Source organism: Falco naumanni, chromosome 6 (assembly GCF_017639655.2).
Source record: "Falco naumanni isolate bFalNau1 chromosome 6, bFalNau1.pat, whole genome shotgun sequence".
Taxonomy (NCBI): Eukaryota; Metazoa; Chordata; class Aves; order Falconiformes; family Falconidae; genus Falco; species Falco naumanni.
In genome coordinates this window covers 10,256,803-10,283,568 of record NC_054059.1, presented here as the reverse complement: position 1 = coordinate 10,283,568, position 26,766 = coordinate 10,256,803, and the positions used below count along the sequence as shown (strand labels likewise).

Genomic DNA, 26,766 nt, shown 5'->3' with positions numbered 1-26,766 from the left:
AAAAAACCTCTACAAGAACCCTGAAACACTCTGTTTTATCTCCTGAGACCACTTTATTGTCTCATAAGATTAATAACCTCTCCATTTTCATAGGGCAAACTTGTTCTAAGGTGTGCCTTAATGCAAGTCTTCCACCAAATGTCTGAAGTGTAAAATAAATGGTAAAAAAAAAAAAAAAAAGGACAACATGGGACAGAATATCTTTGGATAATTTTTTATTGATAAACCTGGGATACCTTGCCCATTTTCCTATTTTAATATATTACATTTTAATAGTAATTGGCAATACTCAGAGCTCTGCATATCTAGCTAGTGGACTTACCTACATAACAAATAATCACTTTACATAAAGCAGTAGTCAGACTATGACGTACAGGTTTGAAATTCTTTGTTGATGTAGTTGCAGCTAGGCTTCATGTTCTGATCTAAAAAGTCCAACAGAAAAACATCAGCTTTCAGGTAAGTCTTTATAATGCTTTTTTGTTTTATCACTTCTGAAATGTTCTAGAAATAAATTCAGAATTCACATTGAGTGAAAAAAAATAGGAGATAATACAGCATGCATTCTCATTATTTTTTTCGTTGACATTTATCTTGAATCACAAGTCTGAGTGGTGAGACATTGAAAAAGCTCTTCCTTCCTCTTCTGAAATAGATCTGGTATGGCTGGCTTTAGACCCATGAAATGTAAAAAGTATCAGAGATTTGTGAAGAGTCTTACAGAATATACTGAGTGTCATGTTCATTCTCTCCTGTGGAAAAAAATAATCTTTGTTCGTGGTTAAACTTGGGTTACACATCAGCAGACAAGAACAAGAAGTGAAGTTAGATTTTTCATGAAGCTGTTCAATACTTTTTTTAAACTTTTCCACTCTTTCATGTACAGGGAACTGATTATTTGGGAAACTTGTGTTGAAATATGTCTTTGCCCAATGAGATACACCCTTATTGTTGACAAACTTGCAGAGAAAATTATGATGATGGTATTAACTGCAGTATTGGCAGAGGGAGGAAAGATGGGGTGGAATATCTGCCCTGCTAAACTCTGGATTAGCAGCTGGCAACTTTCTGATGTAGGTAAAGACGTTCAGGTCCTCCATGGCTCTGCCAAGCTCTGATAAATGATATTTTGGAGGACGGTGCCCTGATGGATGTTCAGATGTTCCAACGTCATTGAGCAGCTCCGGTTCCCTCAGGAAAGTTTCTTTTGCATGTTTTCTGCATTAGATCCTGATAAGGGGATGACAAAATATATTTGTTATGGCTATAGATTTCATACTTTATGATAACTGCGTAGGGAAGGGTTATCATTGTCTTACTGTTTTCCAACTGGCAGCAATTAGATCTGTTCTGAGAGATTTTTAAGCCGTACCAGTTCAAAGGGAGTTGGGATTTGTGGCTGTTTGTGATGGTATAAACTGAAAGACTTCACATACTGTGTCTGTTCTACTGAAGCAAAGATGAAGCAAGTGGCTGTCTTTCTCCTAAACTTTCATGTGAGGTGTTCCTCATGGGGACGTCTTGCTGAGTACAAAATTAAATGAGCAAACATGTTTGTTTATTAAGGTTGTTCTGTATATCCTGTTGGTTGCCTTTTCAAATATGAGGCTAGACTTCTTGTCTCCATTTCCGTGGGTAAAAGGAGAGTGTGCCTGCAGCAGCATGGCAGCTATCGTGCATAATTGGTACAACAGGGTTTTTATTCATTCATAGGTAGCTTAAACAAGCTGTTACTACGGTAAATAAAATAGTATAATTAAAACCTTACCTTTTACAATAGGTATTTTTGTGCAGAGGCTGCAATGTCTGTGTGCTAGGATGTTTTCCCTTCCTTTTTACAACAATGTAAGTTATGATTTCTGGAGAATAAAGAAGAAACAAAGTTGCTTTTGTTACAGATTTCTCCAGTCGGACATGCACACTTGATAAATGCCTGTTTTGTGTAACTGAAATACAAGGGTTGAAGAAAGGAAGAAAGGTCTTGTTTCACTTCAGTATTGATTTATTGAAGAAAAAAAAAAAGGCAACAACCAAAGCTACAGTATTGGAGGATACAGAGGATATTATGTTTTGAGCGTTTATATTTCAAGTAGGAATGTTTAAACAGCATATGATAATGACAGCACAGTCCTTCGACTGAATTAATGATTTGTTTTTGAATCTTTGTGCTTCTTTGCAAAACTGAGGAAGTTTTGTCCTTTACAATGCTGTTCCCTTTGAAGTACTTCATTATTTTTTTTAATCCTTATTTTTTATATTGCACAATATTACATGCCATTTTGGAAATGAGCATCAAATAGTGCAATAAAAAAATGTTACAGTGGCTGCATTTTTATATTGTACTGTAGTAATGTAAATGCAGCAGCTCCTATGTGCATCCAGTAACAGTAACAATTCCCATGATGATGTAGAAAGCTAGCAACTTAATTTTGAACCACGCACCGTTACAGTGCACTCACTTGTATCGTTGCATCAGGCATCTTTGAAATACATTTTTACAGAATTCTGACAATGTTAATATTTTCATCTGACAGACTTTCCAGGCTGCTATCAATCAAGTGTTTCCTGCGGAAGAGGACAGCAAAAAGGATGTAGAAGATAATTGTAAGTTATGAATTTAAAAATAAATCATGCATTTGAAAAAAACAACTGGATAGAAGAGAATATTCTTTCCTTACAAGCTTCTTTCTTCCTTATAGTCTTTGTTTTGCTTATATGAATTTATGACCTTTACTAGTCTTTTAAACTTCTTAAAGTAAGCCCATTTTAGATACCATTTAGTGTGGTGTTTAGTTTTCAGTTGAATACTTTAGAGGAACTCGTAGTTACATTATTCTCACATACAACTGTTACTTGACTTCAGATGTGTATCAGATGTTACCTAACTGCATCAGGATCAACTTACTTCAGCATTACGGGGGTTAACTGTATCTTTTATAGTGCAGCAAAAGCATTAGTTGCTTTATCAGCAGCTGTATTGTACAGCATTTTCCTGCATGTAACCTATTTCTCAGATAGCATTGCTGTGGAAGTGCAGGTAATTGAAAATAAATTTTAAGATAACCTTCCCAAAACTGGAGACAGGAGTCTGGACTTGTAGAGGCTGCTGGAAAAGGAAATGGATTATAGTGAATCAGATACAGGAGTGCTTCTGAAGAAGGAGTTTTGAGGTGAACTTGTGTAATAAACTGAAGTGTTGATCTACAGGGCTTTTATTTTGTTAGACATTTTATAGTTGGATGTGTAGAAAAAAATACAGTATTCAGATCTGGGTAGAGGGGAGAGAATACCAAGAAGAATGAATAAGTACTAGCATCAGCTTGTAGAGAACTGTTAAACAAATATTTTTCTGCTGTTGCTCAGCATGAGCAAATCAGAGACTCTCCTGTCTTGAAAACCTTAGGGAGGCATTTCTTCTAAAGGTTTCCTACGGTGTTTACTGGTTGTTGAAAATCCTGGTAACTTTGTAAATGGTGGGCAAATGTATCTTCTGCTGTTCTTCATTTAAAATACAGGCTAGGACTTTGAAAGTTGTTTAGTTGATTTAACCACAATTTGTGTTTTGGAATAGGGATTACTATTTATATCCCGTGACAGGAAATACAGCTGTTTCAGCTGTTCCATGAGGAACAAGAAGACGAGACCTGAGGCTTATGATTTATTTTATGTGGTGCAGAGTCGTTAGAGATGGAACCAAGCTGGTAGCCTTGTTTCCAGTTGCTCATATTTTTGCAACCATTGCGCAGGTTGAAACTCTTCAAAGCTGGTATCTGTTTTCTCTGAACATGATGATTGTTAGGGAAATGCAGTTAATCTGTGCATCTGCCACAGTGATTTTACTGAGAAGTCTTGGCATCTCAGTGTGCTAGTCAGGGAACTGAACTTTGGAATGAGGTTATGGCAATAACTTAAGATTCCATCAAAATACTATCCAATTCAGTTAAAACAGTATTCCTATCAAAGAAATGTAATCTTTAGCTTACTGAGTAAATTATAAAACTTTGTAATCCTTTCTGTATCAAACATTATTTTGAGACTTTTCTAATGTATTCTTACTTTGTGTTCACTAGTTGAAGTTTATTTCCAGGATGTGTGAAACCCAAGTTCATTTTCCTTCTCTGTCAGAGGGCATTTGTGCCAAATATCATTGATCTTTAAGTAAAAAACTTTATGAAATACTGAATGCTTTCAGTCTCTCCTTACAATAATGTTCTGAAAAATCCTGAAAAACTAGTTAATAATACACTTCCAACCTATGGTTTAGTGATTAACTCCCTTCTAGGAAGTGATTTGCTGAAGTATTGCTTTTTTGCATGCTTAGTCTTCCATATCCCAAATGCAGTAGCTGCAAGAGACAACTTTTGAGAATCTAGCCCTTCCTCAGATGTGAATTTTCAGTAAATACTGCAAGCGGTGCAGAGACAAAGCATTTACCGTTGGATATTTTTTTATGATTCACACTCCTCTTGTGCCCCCCTCCCCCCCTAGATGCCACTTGGTTTTGGGGGGTTATCAGCATATGTGCCTTTTTTTTTTTTTGTGACCAAGAAAAAGATGGTTTTATTTATTTTTCATTTCTGGGGGGAAACATTTAAAAAAAAAATGAAGAGGGGGCAGGGTATCAGATAAGAATCTTAAAAAAACCCCAATTCTACAGATGCAGAGCCTTGCAATTACTAGATAAAATTACTTTCCATACAAAACCTGCTTCATTGCGTGCACAGGACAACTGGTGTGAGCAAATTTGACATTGATATTTCCTAGCTTTGAGTGCCTGACTTCACTTCTGTGAGCTTTGTGTGTGTGTATGTGTAAATATATGGACTACTAAATGCATGCACATACACTGGTTATATTTAGGCATGAACCATGTGAGTATTCAGAATTCTCTCTGGTGACTTCCTTTGCCTCTGGATATGGATGCCTCTTAAAGGATTTTTTCTAATGAAATTCTAATTTCAAAGTTGCTGACATAAGCCTTAGTCTGCATGTCTTGAGTGAAGGTGGTAACATTCCCTCGGTGAGCAAGCTCCCATTATGCATGGAGTCTGCAGGTATAACTGCTTGAACAAGGACTTGCAAAGAGAGTACTGGGGAGGCACTGAAATTTAGAGTCGTTTGTTGTTTAGATAATTATCAAGTTTTTATTAGGATGCCTAACTGGATTGTTTCCTTTAAAACATACTGCAAACTCTTGACATGAAATACAGTCAGGTGAGACCATCGTTTCTTTGAGTGTATGTAGACCGTTACTATATGGTAGTTTCTGAACTTGATGCTGAGAAAAAAAAATAGCAAATTTCAAAAGTCTGTCCTCCCCAAGGCATACACAAGGAGAGAAGATGTTAACTTTCATTAGAGCAAGCAGGCATTTCGGTTTCTGGTCCATTTCCTTTTAATTTCTCTTTCTGTTGAGATGACCTCATTAAAAGAGGTGAAGGCTGATGGAGGTCTATGGACAGAGCTGCAATCTGTGCTCCCAGCACTGTTTTCTCAGCCATGTGGGCTGTGTGTGCCTGGGGAGGGGAGGAGGAGAAGTGTGCTGTGCTGCACTCGGTCGCTGCATGGACCAGTGACCATGCGGGTGGGGGGATGTAGGTCTGCTGGAGCGGTGGGGGAAAAGCCACGGTGATGTGGGCCAGCCCTGCTGCTTCATGGAGGTATCATGCACAGGCCCGGTTTCAAGGCTGTTGTGATCCAAGGGGAGGTTTTTCGTAGTGTAAAGATAAAGTGTGTCTTATGCCTCTGGCAACGCAGGGATGTGTGTGCAAGGGATTTTGGGAAGAAGGATGGCTTCTTCTAAACAACCCAGAAGTTGCAGGGTCCTTTGGGAAGCGTGAACGATTCCAGCCATTTGAAGCAAAGCTGTATGTGGTCCCGTAAGGGAAGGAAGGGCTGTTATTCAGCGGAGCTACGCAAGCCAAAGGGAGGCAGCGAGTGGCCGCTGCACTTGCCTTTGCTTCAGGCTGATCAGGTGTAAGTAGCGCGATGCAGAGCCACAGCCGCTTCTCAGTCCCCTGCAGGAAGAATGGTAAAAGATTGAAAACAAAAACACATTCTTTTGAGAAGCTGCCATTATCCTTTGCCAATATCTTTTAGTTCAGCAGGAGGAGCATTGAAGGAGGTGTTAACAGCTGCTTACTGAGTTTCAGGCATCCTTGCTGGGCAGGTTGACTAGGTCCTAAGAACCGTCAGCCTTTCTTGCACATTTGTGTAAATAAGCTGCAATATGTTTTTTCTCTGCTGGAGCCCTAGAGAAAGGGCGTTGATCCAACTTGGGAAGCAACTTCAGTCATTACACGAGAGGTGCATATGTGGCCCATGTGTGAGGCGCGGTGTAGCTGTTACTATTACAGGCACAGTGCTTACTCCATGAACAGTAGTCAGATACGTACAGCTTTTTAAGCGGCCCTAATACTGTAAAGTTTACCAGTATGGTAGTCAGTCAGTTGCACCTAGACAAAATAAGTGCTGTGCACTTAAAATTCAAGTGGTGAGAAAAAGAGGACTGAGCATATTTGAAAATGGAGACTGTGTAGTGAGTAGGGCCCTCAGCTGGTTTGGGGATAATGTTTTTAATATTGTTACAATGGGAACTGGTAATGACCTCTGTAATTACGGCTGCTAATGCTTTCCAGTGCTCTATAGCTGAAAACAAGGACGAACTTTGCCAGAATGTGAACCTGTATGGTCTGAAGCTTTCTGTGGGTACCCGCTGCCTTGAGCCGCCACCTTGTAACATTGCAGCGCTGTCGGTTTAGTTTCTTTGAGAGTGCCTAGTAGCAACAAAATTCAGAATTGAAACACAAAAGGTTGTGTTGGTGCCTGGCGTTGCAGTGATGCCTGCTGCCGCCTCTAGGCAGTATTTCCCGATCGAATCAGTGAATATAAATATCTAAAAATTGCCAGGAGCCAGCAGTTATTCTAAATGTCAGTTAGGTGGCATTACCCTGGGGACACTGTGGCCGAGATGGGAGAGGGGAGTGGGTAGGAAGGAGACAGCGGGCGCCGGGATTTTGGTAGGCGCAGGCTCCGGCGCTGTGGGGCAGCGGGGTGGGAGACGGGCCATGCTCACCTCAGAGGCCGGCGAAGGCATGTGAAGAAATGACAGGATTGAACTGTAACAAAAGAGAGGGGAAGTAAAATTTTCTTTATCCTAAGACTTAGTTTTTCAGCTGTACATGAAAGTAGTCCTGAGCTCTTAATAGTATGTGATTTTTTTACTTGTAGGTTCCCTTATGTATTTAAATGAGGCCACTCTCCTTCACAACATCAAAGTTCGGTACAATAAGGACAGAATTTACGTAAGTATTACATGTCATGACAAGGAGACTAATGATAGATATAGATGTCTTTTCAGAAAATCAACAATACAATTGTTTCCAGCTCTGTTTTTTCCTGTAACAGAAACTAAACAGAAATGGTAACGTTGGAAGGTGAGGAGGCTTTAGGTTTGGGGGTTTTCTTGCCTTGTTTGTTTGTTTGTTTGTTTTTTAGGTCTGGTTTTGGTGGTTTTTGTCTTCATTATACCTTGTTTGAGATCTGAATCACATTAATTGCATTAACGGTAGCTAATTTTTACCAGGCAGAGCAGTAGATTTTTCTCTACATAACTGTTCATGTGCAACCATAGCACGGTGTTGTAACACAAAGATAGCTTACTTCGCCAGTGGAGTAGCTGTTAACAAAGATGGTTTTCTTTCTTCATTATTTTTGAACGAAGCAAACAGGTGCTGTCTTTGACACCTCCTAGCTCAGATGTCCATCTTAATCTTTTATATTGCTATCAGATTGCCTAATTGTGCTTAATGAATTCTGACTAAATTACATTTTGTCCTTGCCATCTGCCTGGACACTGACAGCTGTGAAATAGAAGAAAGATAAGAGTTTTCTTTCTTACTTTTTTTTTCCTAATAGAATGCTGGCTAGTGATAACACAAAACAGTTCTATGCATTTTTTTAAAGTGTTAAAATAATCAACTTTTGTGTTAGCATGCTGTGACAAAATGAATTGGAGGTAAACCCTTTTATGTAAATATAAACATAAAAAGAAATTATAGTTGTCTTTGTTGCAGTTAACTTCACATAGCTATAAATTCTTTATGGCTTAAGATCAGGCCCTAGCTTTAAAATAAATAAATAAAAATGCTCATTTGAATGCTGTTCTAGAAAAATAATAATTAAGAAAGAAACAAATCCAAGGAAGTAAAATTCTACATCTGAACTGGTTATGAGGTAGGATAGTATTTAGGTTCATAAAGCCTTTCTTCATTGTAAACAAGTACTACTAATATGTTGTCCTCAGTGGGTGTATTTTCTGGAGTGGAAAAAAATTCAATTTATATTTTAACTATATTTGCCCTGTAACATTAAAATACAGATTGAATCAGTAAATTTTTTTGCTTTTTGTTTAATGCTGGTTAACAGTATTTGTCTTGTTACTAAAAGGAAAACTAATATTAGTACTTGCAGCTCTTGAAACGTTCTCCGTCAGTGAAATAAGTGCTTAAAATAGAAACTAAGAAAATTCATACATTGTGTGTGATCCAGCCTTCTATCAACATACTATAGTAGTGTCCAAATTTCACTTGTCTAAGGATACGCTCAGTAACGACAAACCAAATAAGTTATTCAAGCTGAAGGCTTATCTGATTTTCTTCAGACCTTTTCCTGCGAATCTGCTTTTTTCTGTGATTCAGACATCTGTTCTTCCTCGTATGTAATCTGGCCATTATAGCCAAGCTATGAAAATTTTGTACAGAAATCTTAAAAAACCTTATCTTCAGTTTTCCTTATCCTATGGAAAGGTAAAAAAAAAAGGTAAAAAAGTCTTGGTTTAAGATTCTTTGCCTTTTTTTTTCTCCGTGAGAGAACATTTTCATGCTGTATTTCTCACCGTAGAAACAGCCATAGCTAATTTTCTCTCGGCTGAATGCTTTTATTGCCTGGCTTGAGTGTGTTCCCAGGCAGGATCCTGTCAGTTCTTCCTGCTGAGTTGCTTCCAGTAGATAATGAAAAGTTATCCTCCTTACTGGAGGAGAGTGTGTTATGCTAGCCAGGAGCTTAGTTTATTCACTTCTGTGAAGGAGGTTGTGGTGTCCTATCCTTGATCCAATAACTTGGGCAATAGGAAATTATTTAAAAGGAGATTGGAAGAGAGGTCAAAATCAGGACATACTGCACAGCTCAGTGGTTAGGAAATGCTCCTGAGAGAGTTTCATAGAAGTCCTGAGAAGATAATTAGAGGAACTCTGAAAATATATCCCTTTTTGTATCTGCATTAGCTGGGGAGAATTGTAAATGCAATTGTGAATACTTCGGCTATAGCCTTCAATAGTAATAGAAAATTGATGTTAACCACTTGGTTGGATACTAGCTAATAGTTTGCTCTTAACTGTTTTCTTCACAGACCTATGTAGCCAACATTCTTATTGCAGTGAATCCGTATTTTGATATACCCAAGTTTTACTCTTCAGATACTGTTAAAAAGTACCAGGGGAGATCGCTTGGAACATTGCCACCACATGTTTTTGCTATTGGTGTGTATTTAACCTGTATTTGTCTTTTAAAAAACAAACATTAAATACTTTGCAGTAATCTATAAATTTCCACCTGTAATAGTAATTAAATAATTTTAAAGTATTATAAAATAAAACCACTGATTACTAAAATTGCAAATCTTGTTGTCCTTGATAATCAGTTTGCAGAACTTGGAAATCAGCAACCCTAGCAGGCCTGTTGTGATTATTCTGCACCTCCAGTGTTTTTTGTCTAAGCAGTTTAAATATTATATAACCATTAAAAAAAAAAGAAAAAGGAATTCAGAATTTACAAGTGAAGAATAACATAATTATGATTGGCACTGTCTTTCAGTGCAGTCATTTCCTTTGCCTTTTTTTATGTTGCCAGAGGACATGCACTGTTTCTTTTTATGTGCTTGTGTTACAGGCAGAAAGTGTATTTAAATGTTATTAATGTGATAAACCTGATTTCTGTCACTTTTTTTAAGAAAAAAAAAATTGGAGTTTCCAAAACAAATCAGCATTTGACTTGTTAAAAGACTTCTCACAATGCTGCATTTTTGTTTTGTAATCAAAAGTATAAATAGCTGGGGTTTTAGTACCTGTTGCAAACAAGAAACCTACGTTTTTCCAAGTTTCCTTGTCTCAGATGTTACTTGTTATGAAGCACAACTGAAATTTTCCCTTTAAAAAATGTATTAAACTAAGATCAGTTACTGTTTTGTGATTACATTTAATTCAAGAGATTTAATTAATTAAATCAAGAGATTTAGTTCAGGATGGTGGTTTTTGTTTTATTTTGTCCTGGATATAATTGAGTAGGATTTTATTTTTGAAGACTAAGCTCTTGCATATCCATGTTGGGGAGTGAGCAGCTATCATATAAATTAAAAGGAAACAGACTTTAATAAATTGTAATGCACTTAATTGTGAATATTTACCTTTCATTCCTGAAAATTTTAATTAATGTTCTTACATTTTAATATGTGCATTGTAGCTTAACTTTATGCTTGCAGTTGTCATGAATATTAATTCTTGTCATGTTTAACGTATTCTTTTTAAGCTGATAAAGCATTCCGTGACATGAAAGTGCTCAAGATGAGTCAGTCCATCATAGTCTCTGGAGAATCGGGAGCTGGCAAGACAGAAAACACTAAATTTGTTTTGAGGTTTGTGCTTTTGGACCAAAGTTATTCTGTGAATTGCTTGTGCTGATGCATTTAGTTGACATACAGATGGAGCAAATTACAAGGTAGTCGGTAGGTTTGAGAGACAATTCATTAAGATACATACGTGCTTCTATGTGCACTTTAATATAAGAAATTCATTGGGTTAAACTTAAGTGCTGATGATGATACAGGGAGATGGCTACATACTCACAAAAACCTTAACTCAGTTGCAGTGACACTGTGTAGTTATGGTTTATGATGCAGTCATTTTGGTATTGCACATCTGGTATTGTGGTAGATAAAAACGTAACTAGGCATTTTAACTGTATCCTGCAAGACACTGTAGGTTTCGCCATAAATGTACATTTCTGTTTTCCCTATCTTCAGTGTTTTTATTTTGCTTGGGTATCCAAGGTTTTTAACTCTTGATTTTAGATGACTGCAGGGATTCTGTAATATACTTTATCCTGGTTTACTGAATAAGATTGAATAATGGGATTTATTTATTTATTGATGTTCATGTATGACCAATACTAAGTCAAGCATATTAAACCACATGGAGGCCATATTGCTGATATATATATCAGCCTTGCTTCCTCTTCTATGATTTTTAATGTTTTTGACCATATTTGCATTATACCTTAACGGCTTTATGTCACTTTGCAACACTAACTGGAGGACACTGCTCCATTAAGGTGGCCTAATTATCCAGGGAAGCACAGTGCAGGCAGTGTGAATATGCTCCCTTCCTCACCTTGCCCTCGTTTCCCTGTATAAATCTTTAGTTCCCTTTTCCCTGACATCATGTGTTCTCTAGTATTTATGTACAGTACCAGTATTATCTCTTGAAGAATTGTCGTGACTGTCTGTCCTTCATACTGCTCTTCTCTGCCCCTGTGCAGCCTTTAGGAGATAAGCTCTTAAGAATTACTGCAAGGTGCTGGTAATGATTTTACAGGAGTTGGTCCTGCTAAGAGTAAAAAAAGACAGCAGGCACTGGGAGGATAACTTCTGAGGAGTGCTCTCAAAGGAGGTTATTCTTCTGCTTCTCAGCAAGGGAAGTTCTGATTACACAGCAGGCAAATACCATTGCTGTTCCTCTCCCCACGACCCACCCCCATAGAGTCAGCGTATAAAACATTATTGACTTTTAAAGCAGGAGGGTGTTTTCCTTGTGTGGTGAGAAAGCAAGAGGTACATCCCTGTTAGTGCTCCTAAAGGGTTGTTTTTGTTTTGTTTTGGAAGGCCCCATTTTCAAGAACTGTTTTTAGTTTGTTCCAGATTTACTTGTAAATTTCCGTATCGTGTGCACAGGAAAAAATATATTAAAAAAGCTGCAACTTTGGAGCAAGTATGTTGAGTATTTATTTTCAAATTCTTTCTTCAGTTGCTAAATTGAATCTTACCTTAATTATGCACCTGCAATTTCCTATTTCACCATCTCCATGTGGAATTTTTATTAACACTAATAGTTATGAATCCAAAAAATGTAAGCATGGAAACAGTCTTTAAGTCAGGAAATACACGTGAAGCCTTATACATTTACTATGATTATTAATAAATAGATAGTACAGTAATGGTTTCATTATACTGATAAAAAAGTGTAATTTCGCTATGTGTGTCTGAAAGAAATTTCTAATGTGTCTTGAAGTATTGAAAAAAAATTGAAAGTCTGCAAGAATACCTTTGTTTTAACAAAAAGGAAAAGTCCAGCTGCATTTATTTAAAAAGATACAGGTATTTGGAACTTAAAATCAACATGCTTTCGCGTTAGTAAATGGTTAGGAAGTATGATGCAGAGCCATGCTAAACCCTGTTGAATTGTGGTAACCTGTCTCATGAAAATAATGATATTTTTGTCTTGCTTTACAGGTATTTGACAGAATCCTATGGTACTGGCCAAGATATTGATGACAGAATTGTAGAAGGTATTGAATTTTCTTCCATTGAATTAAAGGTTCTAATGTTTTAATTTTTTTTTCAAATTTGAAGTGTCAATCAACAGCAACTAAGTAAAAGCTAGCATGGAAATACTATCAGATTTCCTAGGGAATAATTTACTGGTTGTTTACCTTGATCCTGAATTCTGAAAACGTATTTTTTTATTTGTGATTCACTTTATTTAGCATAGTGTCATGCAGTCCTTGATCTAGAAAATGTTTAAGTGTGTGTTTGAGTTGAACTTCACACACATGTGTACCCAAGATTGGATTTTAAGCTGCCTGAAACCTGTAAGGACAAGATTGTGTTATCATTACTATCTGTTAGTACCAGGAAAGAATAATTCCTCCTCCTCACCATAAAGTTCTCAAATGGTCTCAAAAAGTCAGATAAAGCAGGGAAGTTCTTTTAAATTATTATTCTGAGTAATTTTTCTCTTACTACTTTTTTGTCAGAAAGCACATAATTTGAACTAATACTTTCATTGTGTCTGTCTTTATAATAGACTCTCAAACAAGGTCAGAAGAGCCTGATTATCATCCAGTTGGGCCTCTTGAACGTTGCGTGCACTTCCTAATTGAACAGAAAATAACTTTTTGTGAAAGTAGACATATCTCAAAAACAAAGAACTCTCAGCCAATCTAATAATGCCTCATACATCAGTTTTAGTCTTCTATAGCATGTAGTAGACTTACTTTGGAATTTTGTTACTCTCTGTCTTAAACCAAAAATTTTTCCTTTTGCTTTAAATTTTTTTGCTTTCAAATTCAAGCCACTGGATTATACAAAAGTACTGCAGGCTTTAATCTCTTGTTGCTGTAGGTTTGCTTAAACCAATTCCTTAGTGAAATCCACTGTGTGCTAAAGGAACTCATGAAGTGGCCAAGTGTTGGATAATGCCTGATGCTGTATGCCATAAAATTAATTGGTACTTGTAGGTATTCTTAGAAGAGTTTGTTTTGTTTAGTCTAAAACAGCACCTGATGCATGAGTTTTGAAGGTTTTTAGGCACAATTTTAACAAGCATGCTTACAGCATATGTGTTGCTAGAGGAACATTTAACCTATCCAGAAGATCTCTTACAATTTTTTCTTATTCATAAACTTTTCTTTGGAATTCTTAATATAATGTAAAATAACCGAATAGTTAACCTAAAAACTCTTAAGAAGTCAATTTTGAAAGTCACGTTTGCACTTTCATAAGATTAAGATTTAATTTTCATTAAATAAATGAAAATCTCACCAAAACAAAAAAATGAATGCTGCTAAGTGATGCACTATCATCCATACTTTATCCAACCATTGTAGTTTCTCCTTCATTCTTTATTTTTTGTAGGAGCAGATTTGTTAATGGTTGTTGGTGGAGTTTTGAATTTGAGTTTCTGCTGACTTAGTTTCCAGTGCATATTTTTGGCTAGAAGCCTTAAAAAAATCTTGCAGATATTTTCAGTGGTTTATTGTTAGTGTGATTCAGTAAGTAGGTTTTCTCTGATCTTCAGAGCTGGTAAAATGCAGTCTTTCAGAGGCCTTGTGTTTCATAACTACTATGCATTTTCAAACTGTGCATGATGTTCGCGTGTGTGTATGTATATATGCATATTACATTGCTGCCACTCTTTCTGTATGGGCTTTAAGGTGCTTGAAAATAGCAGCCAGTAAAAAACTTAATCGACCTAATTATAATTTTAAAGGGCATTTTTAAGTTGTTTTTGAAATCAACACACTCTTCTAATACTTTTTTTTTGTTTAATTCCCTAATCAATCTAACATGTTGTGTACATGACATTTAAGTGGCATTTTTGTCTGTGGGATAAATGGGTAGTTCAGATTTTATGAATAACAACTCATTGGGAAGTGTCAAATTGTGTGTTGTGTCATATAGTTTATGTATCAGTTATTTATCTACTTGCTGTAGAAGAACATCACTGAATAATTTTTGGTGTTTCGCTTCAAATACTTTGCAGTGTTATGTGATATTTAAGTACTTCATTGTAAATTCCACCACAGTATATCCAATACAATTTGCAATATTGATTATTCCTAATGGGTAATACTTTTCCTTTAATTTTCAAACTTTATTCCCAGTAAGTACACTGAATAGTTACCATGTTTTGTTCTCTCTTTCTTTTTGGTAGTTTATTGATCCAGTATTAACACTTCCAAAATGTTAATTTCAATCTTTTAAACAGCAAATCCCCTATTGGAAGCTTTTGGAAATGCAAAGACTGTTCGCAACAACAACAGCAGTCGTTTTGGAAAATTTGTTGAAATTCATTTCAATGAAAAGGTACTAGAATTTTGTTACAGGTAACCAGTAATGATTTTTTGCCATAAAATGGAAATGTTAGACTAACAGCAGGCTGAAGAGACTTATTAATCTTGCACCAAATAGCTACTGTCCTACTTTACAGATTTGATTTGTATTCTGTCATCTTGAAAGGAAAACCAAAGCGACGCAGTACTGTGTTACTACTGGAAAACAGCAGGCCAAGTCAGTAGGAGGCAATTGCTTCCATCCACAAAAGAATAAAAATGGTTCCCTTCATTGCAAAAAGGCATATCTGAAGAATAACTTACTTGCTCTTAAGTGTTTAAGCATTCCTTTAATATACAAATAAGTGTGAGTTGCATATTGGATATAAACAGATACAAATGTATTTTAATGCTTTAATACTTCAATTATTGATGGTTTTATGTATTTATAGGAAATCTATGGACCTCAGATTAGTATTATGCATGTGACACAAGTAATGGAACTGGCTTTTGTCAGCTTTTGTGTAGCGTATGGTTTCCTTTGCATGTAGTTCTGTTTGGATAGCATATGTATAACACATTCCATTATTAAGGATGACTGTATGTCTGTCTAGCATGTTCAAGTCACAGGCTTTTGTTGATGATCCCTGTAGAGATTACGTACGTGCCTCCTCATCTTTCTGACTGAGGACATAAAGAAACAAAGAGCTGCAGTTCCTTCCTGCAGAGTTTAAGCTCATCATCTGCTCTTGAGCTTGTGGTCTTTTCCGAACCTTTCATCACTTGGTTTTGTAACTAAACTTCAGATCTTTGGTTAATATTTTAGACACTAAATAACTACGTTCCTTTAAGAGCAGAAGGACTTTATCTGTTGGTCCAGTTCATGTTAATAAATTTATGGAAAGGACCCAAATTTCTACTTGGAATGATTCATTTGTGACCTGTCAACACTTAAGTGTGTTTCATGTTAATTGCTTTGGTTGAAGCAAATAGCGCTCAGAGTATCTTCAGAAACTGCTTAAAAGCCTGTTTTAGCTTACCAGTGCAAGATTGGCCTGTTTACTTGAGTCTCCTTTTTACAAGACTTCATAATTCACAAGACTTCATTTTGTGGTGACCTTATCAGTTCTGGTTTCTCAAAGCAGTGTGAGTACAGACTGGGGCCTCTTGAATGAGTGAATGGCTGCATAACCGTGGTCAAACTTGTCAGTCAGCAAGTTCTTCTTAGTTGCTGTAATGGCCATATGCTCAGGAATTTCCTTGCTGTTAAGATTTGTCTAGGCATAGGGAATTTCATTATAGGCCAGATAATAAATGGCTTTTGAAATCTGTGTCAGACTTCTGTCTCGGAAAAGAAGTGCAAGTGTTTGAAATAAAATGTTTGCTCATAGTGAGTCTGCCTAGGATGTTGTCCAAGTATGTGTTCTGTCATTGTAACCCTTCCTCTACTTTGCAAGAGTCTCGGTGAAATGTAACTAGGGGATGGCACTTACTGCCATCCAAAAGTATAAGGGTGGCTGTAGCAATGCTTTTTGCAGGAACTACTGGAATTATACAAAGGATTCTGCTTGTTGGGGTAAAGCACACCCTTTTAAGAGGAATGTATGTATATGCAATACAGGAGCTGGGGGGAGAAGTTAGTAAATGGTTTCTTTTCTAAGCTTAATATTAAAATATACCTACACCTAATACATCTTTGAAGCAGTGTCCATTGAATTACATGTTGTTAGACAAATGCAAATTGAAAACTGCTGAATCTTAAACAATCAAAAAAGTACTCGGTTAATCAGAAAAATATTTCTTCCTCCTAGAACTTGGTGGTTGGTGGATTTGTATCACATTATCTGCTGGAGAAATCTAGGATCTGTGTGCAAGGCAAAGAAGAGAGGAATTATCATATCTTTTACAGGCTTTGTGCTGGTGCTCCAGAAGACATTAGGGAAAAACTACATCTAAGCTCTCCTGACAACTTTAGGGTGAGTATCAGAGTCACTGCTGATAAAGTTTCTCATGTTGCTATACATGGATTTTTCATACAGATATTATTAAAATTGCTGTTCACTAGCTTTGACAGACATTCTTGTTACAAGAATCAGAATTTTTTTTTTTTTTTTTTTGTTAAATCTGTTTGATCCTGAAATAAAGCCACCTGCCATTCTTCCTTATTGGAAGATTTCCTATGTGTTTTCTCTATGTCTTAAAACTGAGGAATCTTTGCTTTCCAGAGATGAACTTTTGCATACCCAGCTGCTAGTAATGTTGATACGGGTTCTTCTAGAGTTGCAAAGTGTGAATTTCTTGATTGTGACCTAACTGTTCTGTGGGTAACCCATCTTTTAAGTCCTGAAAACTTAGTCCAACCATGCCTTTAGGAAGATGTAGTTGTCCCACAGTTCTCTCTCAAATAATTTTTTCCTCATACTTCCTACCAAATATCAGACACAGTAAAAAGGTTGTTGCTCCTCTGTTCCGGTCCATGTGCTTTCACATCACCTGTCTTTTCTACTCTGTTGCACCTTGTTCCTATAATACTGTACACTCTAGGTTGTCATTTGTATTGTTCCAAGTCTCTCCCATTCCTGTCGTCATATGTCTGTGTCATTCTTGGTCACTCCAGGTTACGTGATAAGACTCACTAGTCCCTTTCAGCTGAAAGCTTACCCTTTTGTCTCCAATTGACCCAAAGCCCATGTTCAGCTCTTTCTGCCAAGATTACTTATATTCATTAAGCATGATCCTCCCTCTTAGGTTTTTCTTCACCTAATGTAGTCCTTCCTGAGGACCACTTACTATTTCTGAGTTTTGGCTGTCTTTCCACAACCTGTTACTGGTCCAGTCACTCAAATAATGGAGAAGTTAATAAAATACAAATAAAATCAGTGCTGAATGTAATACTCCTAACTATACCTAAATGAAAGTGAACTTCAAGTAAACACCAGGGAAATAAGACTTGAATTGTTGTGCATACTTCTTTAAAAATGTTAGGTTAATGTTCAGTGCAGGGAAAAAGCAGAGTCGAATCTTAGGAGTTCTTAGGAAAGGAAGGGAGAAAAAATAGTGAGTTGTGCTGCCAATGTACATCCATATTTGTAAATTGCATACACAGTTTTGTCACCCCATCTCAGAAAGGAACAGTAAAATCTTTGGGTGAAGCAGAGGTCATGGTTGAAAATAGCCTTTTGGATAGTATGGTCCCTTTCATTCAATCCAGCGTGCCTGTTCTTACCACTTCTGATTTGTTTACTGTCTTCCCTTCTCCCTATGCTTTATTCTTATGTGACATATGTGGTTTCTCCTGATTAACCCTGATTCTCTGTTATGTTTCTAGTAGCAAACTTGCAAACAGGCAGACTTTTTGTCCCACCACTAAGTTCTTGCATTTTTGTTACCCTTTTTTTTTTTTTAACTACTTCAGTTTAACTTTTAACTTTTTCCTCGAGCGTTCCTTCTTTCTCCTCCCCTATTCTGTTTAGTTTTCATTGAATTGGTTTTCAGAAATGATTGACAAACAACATGGTGATTCCTTTTGCTTTCTTTCCCTTCTTGGCAGTCAAAATTTTTTCTCTATTTTTTTTTCTATTTGTCTGAGTTACTCCAGCCCCCACTGCCCTTATTTTTAAAGTCTCTTTTAATTTCTCAGTGTGTTACATCTCAATTATTGCAGTATTTTTTTTTCCTCGAGAAAAGAATATTATTGAACTCTTATCCTACCAGTGCAGCGTTGCTGGTACAGCTGTTTCTTGTTGTTTTCCTGATTGTCCCTTCTCTTTCTCTTCAAAGCAAGCTTCTACCATCCCTTTCAGGGTCCTTCTACAGCCTATTCACATCTTATACTGTCATCACCAATTTTACTAGTAAAGTGAAGACTCTTGCCTTCAATCACTCATTCCTGCTATTTAATTACTTATAAATATATTGTTACATTTTTTTTAGTTTTGTTTTTCTTTTTGTTTTGACAATCACATTTGAACTGTAAGTATCTACAAATATCGCCATGTGCTTTGTTGAGTTGCATTGAAAAGAAAAATATTTGCAAATCAAATCCTACTGGTAAATACTGGTCAGTTGTTTGCTTGTGTTCTGTCATTTGTCTGCATCTCTCACTGTTTCTTGGCTTATGCTTGGCTTGGAATCTCATGGAAGCAGAATTTTCTGTATTTCTAAAATACACAGAGCTACAGTTACATCTGGTCCATGTCATACATCTGTACTGTGGTATCTAGATGATCTTGCTCCGTAAAAGCCCTGGCAGTATTTTAGGACAAGTTTTCTTACTTCCTCAAAGGCATTCTTAGGGGCCTTATATATATATTTCACCAAATACTTGGTTTGTATCTTCTTATAGGTCATCTATTTGTACTTAGTTGTGTGATGGAAACTTGATCTGATGCTTATTAAGAAAGAACTACTTCTGTTCTCTAGAAGGAATTTTTTTTTTAAACACCCAACAAACAATACTTTAAAAACTCCCACACCATTTATTTTCATGTAATATGGACCTAGTTTTCAAAACTTTCTTCTTTACTGTGCAGTTATTCTATGCAATAGTCTCTTGTATGTTTTAAAGCTAAAATCTTGAACAAAATTTTGAATACATGTATTTTTATTGTGCAGCCACTTTTCCATTAAAACTTATTTCTTGTCATTAATAGACTTTTAATTTTGGAGCTGAATATGCTGTGTGCCACTCTTGGGGATTTTTTTAATCAAAACCTCTGCTAATGAGGGTAGATTTCATGGTCAGAATTATAACCTGCTTAAAATCAGGTTGGTGCAGTACAGTACTGAACAGCTGGAGTACCTTTACAGAAGGCACTCACTTGCCTGTTTAATTTATAAAGAGTTTACAGTCACACCAGCCTTACCACACTGTGACATAACTTGACTTCTACTAAGTTTGCAGCAGGTACTTTCATTTCCATTAAGAATATTTATTGCTTTACTACCCTGTTAGTATTTGAATCCTGAGTTCCTTGCTGCGTGTGAAAGGTCTACTCTGTGTGTTTTTAACAGTTCTTTTCCTTTCTGACGATGAAGTACATTATGTATTAAAAAAAACCCCAACAAATACCTTAGAATAATTTTCATCTTTGTATGTACGTAAATTAAAAGAAATGTACTTGAAGTTTATTAGTTGTATTGCACTAAATTTTCATGTATTATCACTTTATAGGAGATTTTTAGGAACAAAAGTTGTAAAAGGTTAATGTTCTTCCTAAATCCATATTATTTTTGTCAAGATTTTTTTTCTGTGTTCTTCATTCAGGTTTTATTATAGAAAGGTTCTGAATAATCACACTTTTTTACCACGTTTTGTTGACTGTGTGTCTGTCTGGTTCAAATTTCAAGGAAAATACTGTCTTTTAAGCTTCTAATAATAGATGGTGATATTATATGAGGCAAGGTCTGGTGATTGATCAGTGTTTTGATATTACTGCTAATTTTTTGACAAGAACAAATAATACTCTTAAATCGATTATTTAGAAAAACCCACCCCTAAATTCACAGTTTTGCATTGGCTCTGTTGTGCCACTTGTCACGTGCCTTTTAGCCTAATCAAGTCAAAGTCCAAATTAGGGCCAACTTGGGTTCTAAGACTCAGACATGTTTTGCTCCATGCCTGGTTTCTCTTAACTACACTCACTTGAAAATCGGACCATCTCAAATCTAAGGCAATTCTCATTTTTCACAGAAGTGAAACAGTACTAAAAGACAAAGAGTAACTTAATGCGCCCCTGCCCTTTGACTTAAGTGATCCCTTGGAGTCTTCTCCCCGTGCCTTTGGCCATCTTGGCATAGGCGTGCAGTTGCTCTAGGCATGGGATCCAAGAGAACGGCACTGGCTGCACCCGCCTGACCTGTTGTCTGGATTTCAGCAGCACTGATGGGGGTTACCGCTCTGTTAGTTCATCCTTACCCTGCAGTTCCCCTGGGGAAGCGTGAATTTGCTTGGCAAAGGAGTTTGAACAGTTGCAGGTTTCTTACACACTCCTACTCTGAGCACACCCACATAAAAACATGCAGTCGTGGATGCTCATGTTTTTAAGTTTTGAGAAATTCAAAGTCAGTGCCAAACGTTGTAGGTCTAAGTGCCTTGGGCTGTACCACATAGCTTTGAAAGTAAAGCTGCACGGTAAATCTGTACCTGGAGTATAGCTGATGGAGATGAGAACCTGAATTTTTTTCAGATCTTAATTTCCGAACACAAATCAGATTGCCTTATGTTTGGGTCACTGGTGTTATAATGGGGTGTTGCACTTCAGAGTTTAAAAACCCAAAATCTAGTGGTATTTGTACGTTATATATGATAGCCTCAAGTTCTGTATTTCTCTGCTTTTAAAAATACAATTTCTCCTAGACTTAGTATGTAAATTTATTTGAGTTTTTAGCTTTTGAATGAAATAAATTATCTTGTGATTAAATGTCTCATACATAGGTTATTATTGAATACCGTGCTGGTTCACATTCTCAGCCTGTCACATCAATTTCCACACTCCCTTCTTGAAAAGCATGACCTTTTTCACTTTCCAGCCCCAGTTGCTGGGGTTGTGTTACTGATACTGTAATACAGGGATATATTGTGTTTAAAATGTGCTGTGCATTGCATTCTTACTGGCTGATAGAGAAGACTCTTCAATATTATGTTAAACAGCAAGCTAACTTTGAACAGTGTATCTTGTCACTTTTAATAGCAAATTTGTCATCTGGTTTTCTTCTGTTGTTAAAAATGCTTTGAAGAGTATTTTATTTTTTAGAATTTTGTATATAAATTTTGATCAAAGTGTAGAATTATCTGTGTTCACCTAGTTGAAAACATCTTCTTTGTTCATGGGCTAGGGCGAAGAATCAGTTCACTTCCTTTAGACAAAGGGCTCTGTCCAAGCTTTTTGGACAGAGTTCTTATTTTCAGCTAAACAAATCGGGAAGAAGAAGCTGGCGATCCCATTTTGCTGGAAGTGTCAGTCACTATCTGAATGCCTGGTCTATTCCTTTTACCATACAACACGAGATGGATATCAGAAGCCAGATTCTGTCTTGGGCTTCTGCTTGTACCATGTTTATAAGCTTTTAATACTCTTCAAGCTTTTTAATACACTATGTGTCTTATTAGCTATAGAAATATTTCGCTGGTGAGGAAAAAAGAGTAAAGTTCAGTATTATGCATAGGACAGAAAACTTATTTTCTTGATTCCTAATTATGATTGTCTTTTTTGTAATTCCAAACTCCATTAGTAAGTTTAGGAGAGTCAAACATTAAGAAAACTTGGTGGAACTTAACAAAATGAATATCCCACTGTGTCAAAAAGTATTTTAGTTGTCAAAATTGAGTACTTTCAATAGAAGTTTGTTACTGTTGCACTTCTGTAATTCTGTAGATAAGTATGTTTTCAAGACATTGATTCTGAATACCTGCCATGTTGCTGGTATCACACGATTAAATAAACCTATGTAGAGGAAGCCTTAAATAAAAACATAAGGTTTCCTTCGTTCTGTCTTTAAGTATGAATTTCCACTTTTTTATTGTTACAGTATTTAAATCGAGGCTGTACCAGGTACTTTGCTAACAAAGAAACAGACAAGCAGATTTTGCAAAACCGCAAGAGTCCTGAGGTATGTTGGTATTGTTGGTTCCTTTATATTATTAATTAATGCAGATGGAGTTGAATGTTGATGCAGTTTTACAGTGTGGAATGAAATGTTCATTTTACACATCTTTATAGGTCTGAATGGGTTCTGTCAAAGCTGGTGCATTCGGAACTCTGGTTTCGGAGTACAGTCTTAGAAAGACATTTTAACATAAATTTTAAAATCCCAAGTAGAACAGTATATAAAGTTGTTTCCTTTTCATTCTTTTAATAATATAACACTTAATGATGCAGCTTTTCTTCTGTGGAAAACAACAATCTTTTTGATATTTTTTTTTTTTTTTAATCTTACTAGTGCTAGGAACAGGTCAGGAGCAGTAGTTTTTTCCAGAGCCATTTTTACTGTCTGGATTTTTGAAGTGATGCTCCAAACTGTTTTATAAAACATTAGTGCAACCTCAATTCCAGCACAAGTATATCCCCCTCCCCAGTACACTGTGTTTTCTATTGTTTTTTGTTGTCCCCTTGCTATGAACTCTTATGGCAGAGCATGGCGGTTCCTGGAAGAAAGCGTGGAACTTCAAAACATTTTTTCCTCTTGCTCCATCTCCATTTATATTTTTTAAAATTAGAATTACTAGAATTTGTAGCATTTAAGCCTTTGAGCTTGTTCACATGAGGACACTAAAGAATTTGGTCCCAATTAATAATGTATGTGAATAGGAAGTTGTTTAAACACTTCATTAAACTTCTAAACTACTACAGTTTTCATCTATTTGTACCCAAAGTATGAACTTCTTACTTGCATAGCTGGAAGATGTTTCAAATCTTAATCAAATCCGTACTTGGGACTCAGTAGCAGAGCAGGCTGCATGCACATGGGAAAAGTACAAAGGTATCTTTACTCAAGAGCTTCTCTCCCCCAGTGACCATGCCATATCTTCTGCCTTTAAGAACTTGTGCTTGAGCTTGTTACGTAGCTCGTGCCTAGCTGTGAGAGACAATACAGGTGCTTCCCTTGCTCAGGTCAGCATTGTAAAGGCTGCTCCTGGATTTCTAGTGTTTGTACGTTGTAAACACTTGAGCACGTAATTCCAATTTCTTTTGCTTGAATGTAGGCTGTTTTCTATAATCAGGGGTGGTGCAGAGTGCGATGCACAAATGCTGATTTGATATTACTAGGAGGCAGAGAGCTGGTAGATACTTAATTCTTGCCAAACATACAGGCTAGGAGATAGATGGTTGGGACTTTTTGCCTCAGTTTCCCTGATCTGCCTTAAATGAAGACTTGTGGTGAAATTGGTGTTTTATGTAGGTAGGAAGTATCAACATTCACTTATTCTTGCTATTGGAAGATGAACCTGAGCAATCTTGTTACTGATGTTATTTGCAGGCAGGTGTTCTGTCATAAAACATGTCCTCTACAGGACTTAATTTGAAATAAGTGTTTGTCTAAACTAAAACATACTGAGAGAATAATTCTGAAAATGTGTATTAGACATTAACTAGTGGAACATTTGGTGCCACAATACCTGCATGTTACAGCCATGTCAATTTGAAGGCTGAATAAAAGATCAAATTTCAATGATATTTAAACCTAGCCTAGCCACTTAAACAGGAAATGTATTGCATTGTTCACGTTTTTTAAAAGAAATGTTAGTATTTGCTCTGTCATTTTATGAAAGATACTGTTTATTTGAATAAAAGTAGCTGGAATAGTCAATTAATACTTAAACTATTTTTATGTTTTCCTTATCAGGAAGATGAGGTGATCATTTTACATCATTAAGATGTAGTTTAATTTTACTGATGTGTCTAAATGTTGTGTGAAGTGAATTTTTCAGATGCATGTGGTGTTTTGTTTTGATAAAAATCACTTTAGCTTATTTGACATTAACAAGGCTTCTATTTATTTCATTGTTCTTAGCTGAAAACAAAGTAACTAAAAATGTAGCTCAGTCTGTGCATGTTCAGTTAGTCTCTTGATTGCATGCAGTGTGTTGCTATCTACTATTTAAACCCATTAATAGTTAAAATGGCCTTTGATGTATTTAAATGTTAAACTGGTATTTTAAAACGTAACTGCTATTCTTCTAACCCATAGAACACTGCAAACAACTTTGCTGTTTCTTAATCACCAGCAAACGTTAACAAGCATATTTCTCTAAATAAGTCTGCTTAGGACAGCAGTTACTCTTCCAGTTCTGATTTGTCCCATACTCCTTTCCCGTGGCCTCTCAGACTTTCTGCCACGCTGGTACAAGTACCTCAATCTTCTGTCAGCTGCTGGGGGCTAGAAGCACTCCTCATATGTAACTGCTTCGACAGCTCCCTTAGCCATATTCTTCCTTTCCACTGCTCACTCCTCTATATTCCCGTCCTTAGCTGTCACATCCTCCAACTTCTGCTTTCTGAAGACAGTTTGAAGTTTGCTTTGAAGCTGAAGATCATGCTTCGAAGTATCAAGAAATTAAACTAAATTAGGGTTTTTGCAAAGCCTGTATTGTATGAAGAGCTCTCATCTCTTTCTACTTAGTTTGGCATGCTTTTTTACGCTTTTTGTTATGGTTTATTCTTGACTGGAAATAATCGCTTACGTTTACTTTAAAATAATCTTCTGAATTTTGTGTTTCTCTTGTTGTTTTATAGTATCTCAAAGCGGGTTCCTTGAAGGATCCACTCTTAGATGATCATGGAGATTTCAACAGAATGTGCACAGCAATGAAAAAGATTGGACTGGATGATGCAGAAAAACTCGATCTTTTTAGAGTAGTGGCTGGTGTCCTTCACCTTGGGAATATTGATTTTGAGGAAGCTGGGAGCAGTTCAGGTTAGATGAAACATAAATTGTTTTCTGTAAAAATACTGAAAATGCCTCTTGATTGTAAATGATTCCTTTCCATGTGGATTAGTGCTTTAGAAAGCTGCCTTATGTTCAAGGGTAATTCAGTCTTAATTCACCACATTTTGAAGTCAGGTTTGCCTATTTCTTTTAAAGTTGTACTTCTTTATAGGCTCTGAAAGCAAATAGGCTCTCACTGAAATTGTTCAAGAAGTTGTTCAGTGCAAGGTTTGATATGAAGAAAAGAGACATTTTGTGACTCAAAATTGTACTTGTATTTTAATAATATTTTTTAAAAGTCCAACTTCTTGCTAATGTCATGAAAACATCTTGAAATCAGCAACTCCATCTGTAGGGAAAGGTGTTATGTCCTTTGGCTTCCAAAAACACCATCGTGTTAGTATTTTGAGAGGCGAGGGGGGGGGAAAGTTACAGCAAAACTACAGGTAATTGTAAACTTCCTAATTTCAAGATGTCACTCACAGGATGAGTTGGTATGAGCGTGGCTGCGACTATATAGCAGAATGTGCAGGAAGGCTGAGGAAGGGGAATGAGTATTTTGGGAACAGTTGTTCTTGCCTTACTACCGAAATCAGCCTCTCTTAAGTTGAGAACTGCTGTTCATATATTCCTGAAGGACTGAGGAAACTCTTGGTCAGGATGTACTACAAATGTAACTATAGTAGAAAGGATATTTCTGTAGAACCTTACCTTGAGTTGCAAGATACAGTGAAACTGGTTCCTCTTAGTCATGCTCAGGTATGCGTAGCTGTTGCCAAACTTGGTAAAGTTGTTAGGAAGGGAATACCAAAGAACTTTTAAAAAGGTGTTTTGAAGAATGATTAAATGAGTACTAGGCTTACAGGTTCAGTAGCTCCTGACCCCAAGCACAGAATTACCACAGAACCACACAAACGTTCTGTCTGGAGACCTCCCACCCATCTCTCTGGATGTGTCCTGTGTCAAAGCACGGTCAACACTGAATTCAGTCGAGGCAGCTTAGGGGTGTCACAGAGAAGGTGGGGTTTTCTCTCTTCTTTTGTCCACCCTCCCAGTGTTGCCCCCCTCACACCCCCTCAGATCAAATCAGAACCTCCCCAGTATCAGTTCATGATGCTGCTGTCTTCATGAAGATGAGTGAAATGACCGTGATTAATGTGACTGAATCTAGGAAGACACGAGGGTAGAGGAGGGCGGGGGGTTCGTGGGGCTCGGCAGCACGCTGCAGGGAGCTGCCCTCTTTGGGCCTTGGGACTTGACAAGGTGGGACAGAGTGAAAAAGGTGCAAATGTGAGTGGAGAGGCAGTTTCAGGAGGCAAACGAACAAGGAGAGGGGGAACCACAGATGCTGAGGAACGTCAGGGTTTAGAGAAGGGAAGGAGGACAACAGGAAACTTACTTTCTCTTGAACGTTGAAATTCAAACCCATGTTTTTTTATGGAGTAAGTTATTATA

At 36.8% G+C, this 26,766-nt stretch overlaps 1 protein-coding gene across 1 annotated transcript in view; it reads left to right on the top strand.

Moving 5' to 3' along the window:
* Positions 1 to 26,766, top strand: part of MYO6 (myosin VI) — a 118,197-nt gene that overhangs the window by 35,746 nt on the left and 55,685 nt on the right. The window contains exons 3-11 of the mRNA XM_040598171.1: positions 2,535 to 2,604; positions 7,231 to 7,304; positions 9,410 to 9,539; positions 10,585 to 10,690; positions 12,563 to 12,618; positions 14,820 to 14,917; positions 16,695 to 16,859; positions 22,414 to 22,494; positions 25,119 to 25,299. Coding sequence (XP_040454105.1) covers positions 2,535 to 2,604; positions 7,231 to 7,304; positions 9,410 to 9,539; positions 10,585 to 10,690; positions 12,563 to 12,618; positions 14,820 to 14,917; positions 16,695 to 16,859; positions 22,414 to 22,494; positions 25,119 to 25,299 — 961 coding nt within the window. The remainder of the gene's footprint in view (positions 1 to 2,534; positions 2,605 to 7,230; positions 7,305 to 9,409; positions 9,540 to 10,584; positions 10,691 to 12,562; positions 12,619 to 14,819; positions 14,918 to 16,694; positions 16,860 to 22,413; positions 22,495 to 25,118; positions 25,300 to 26,766) is intronic.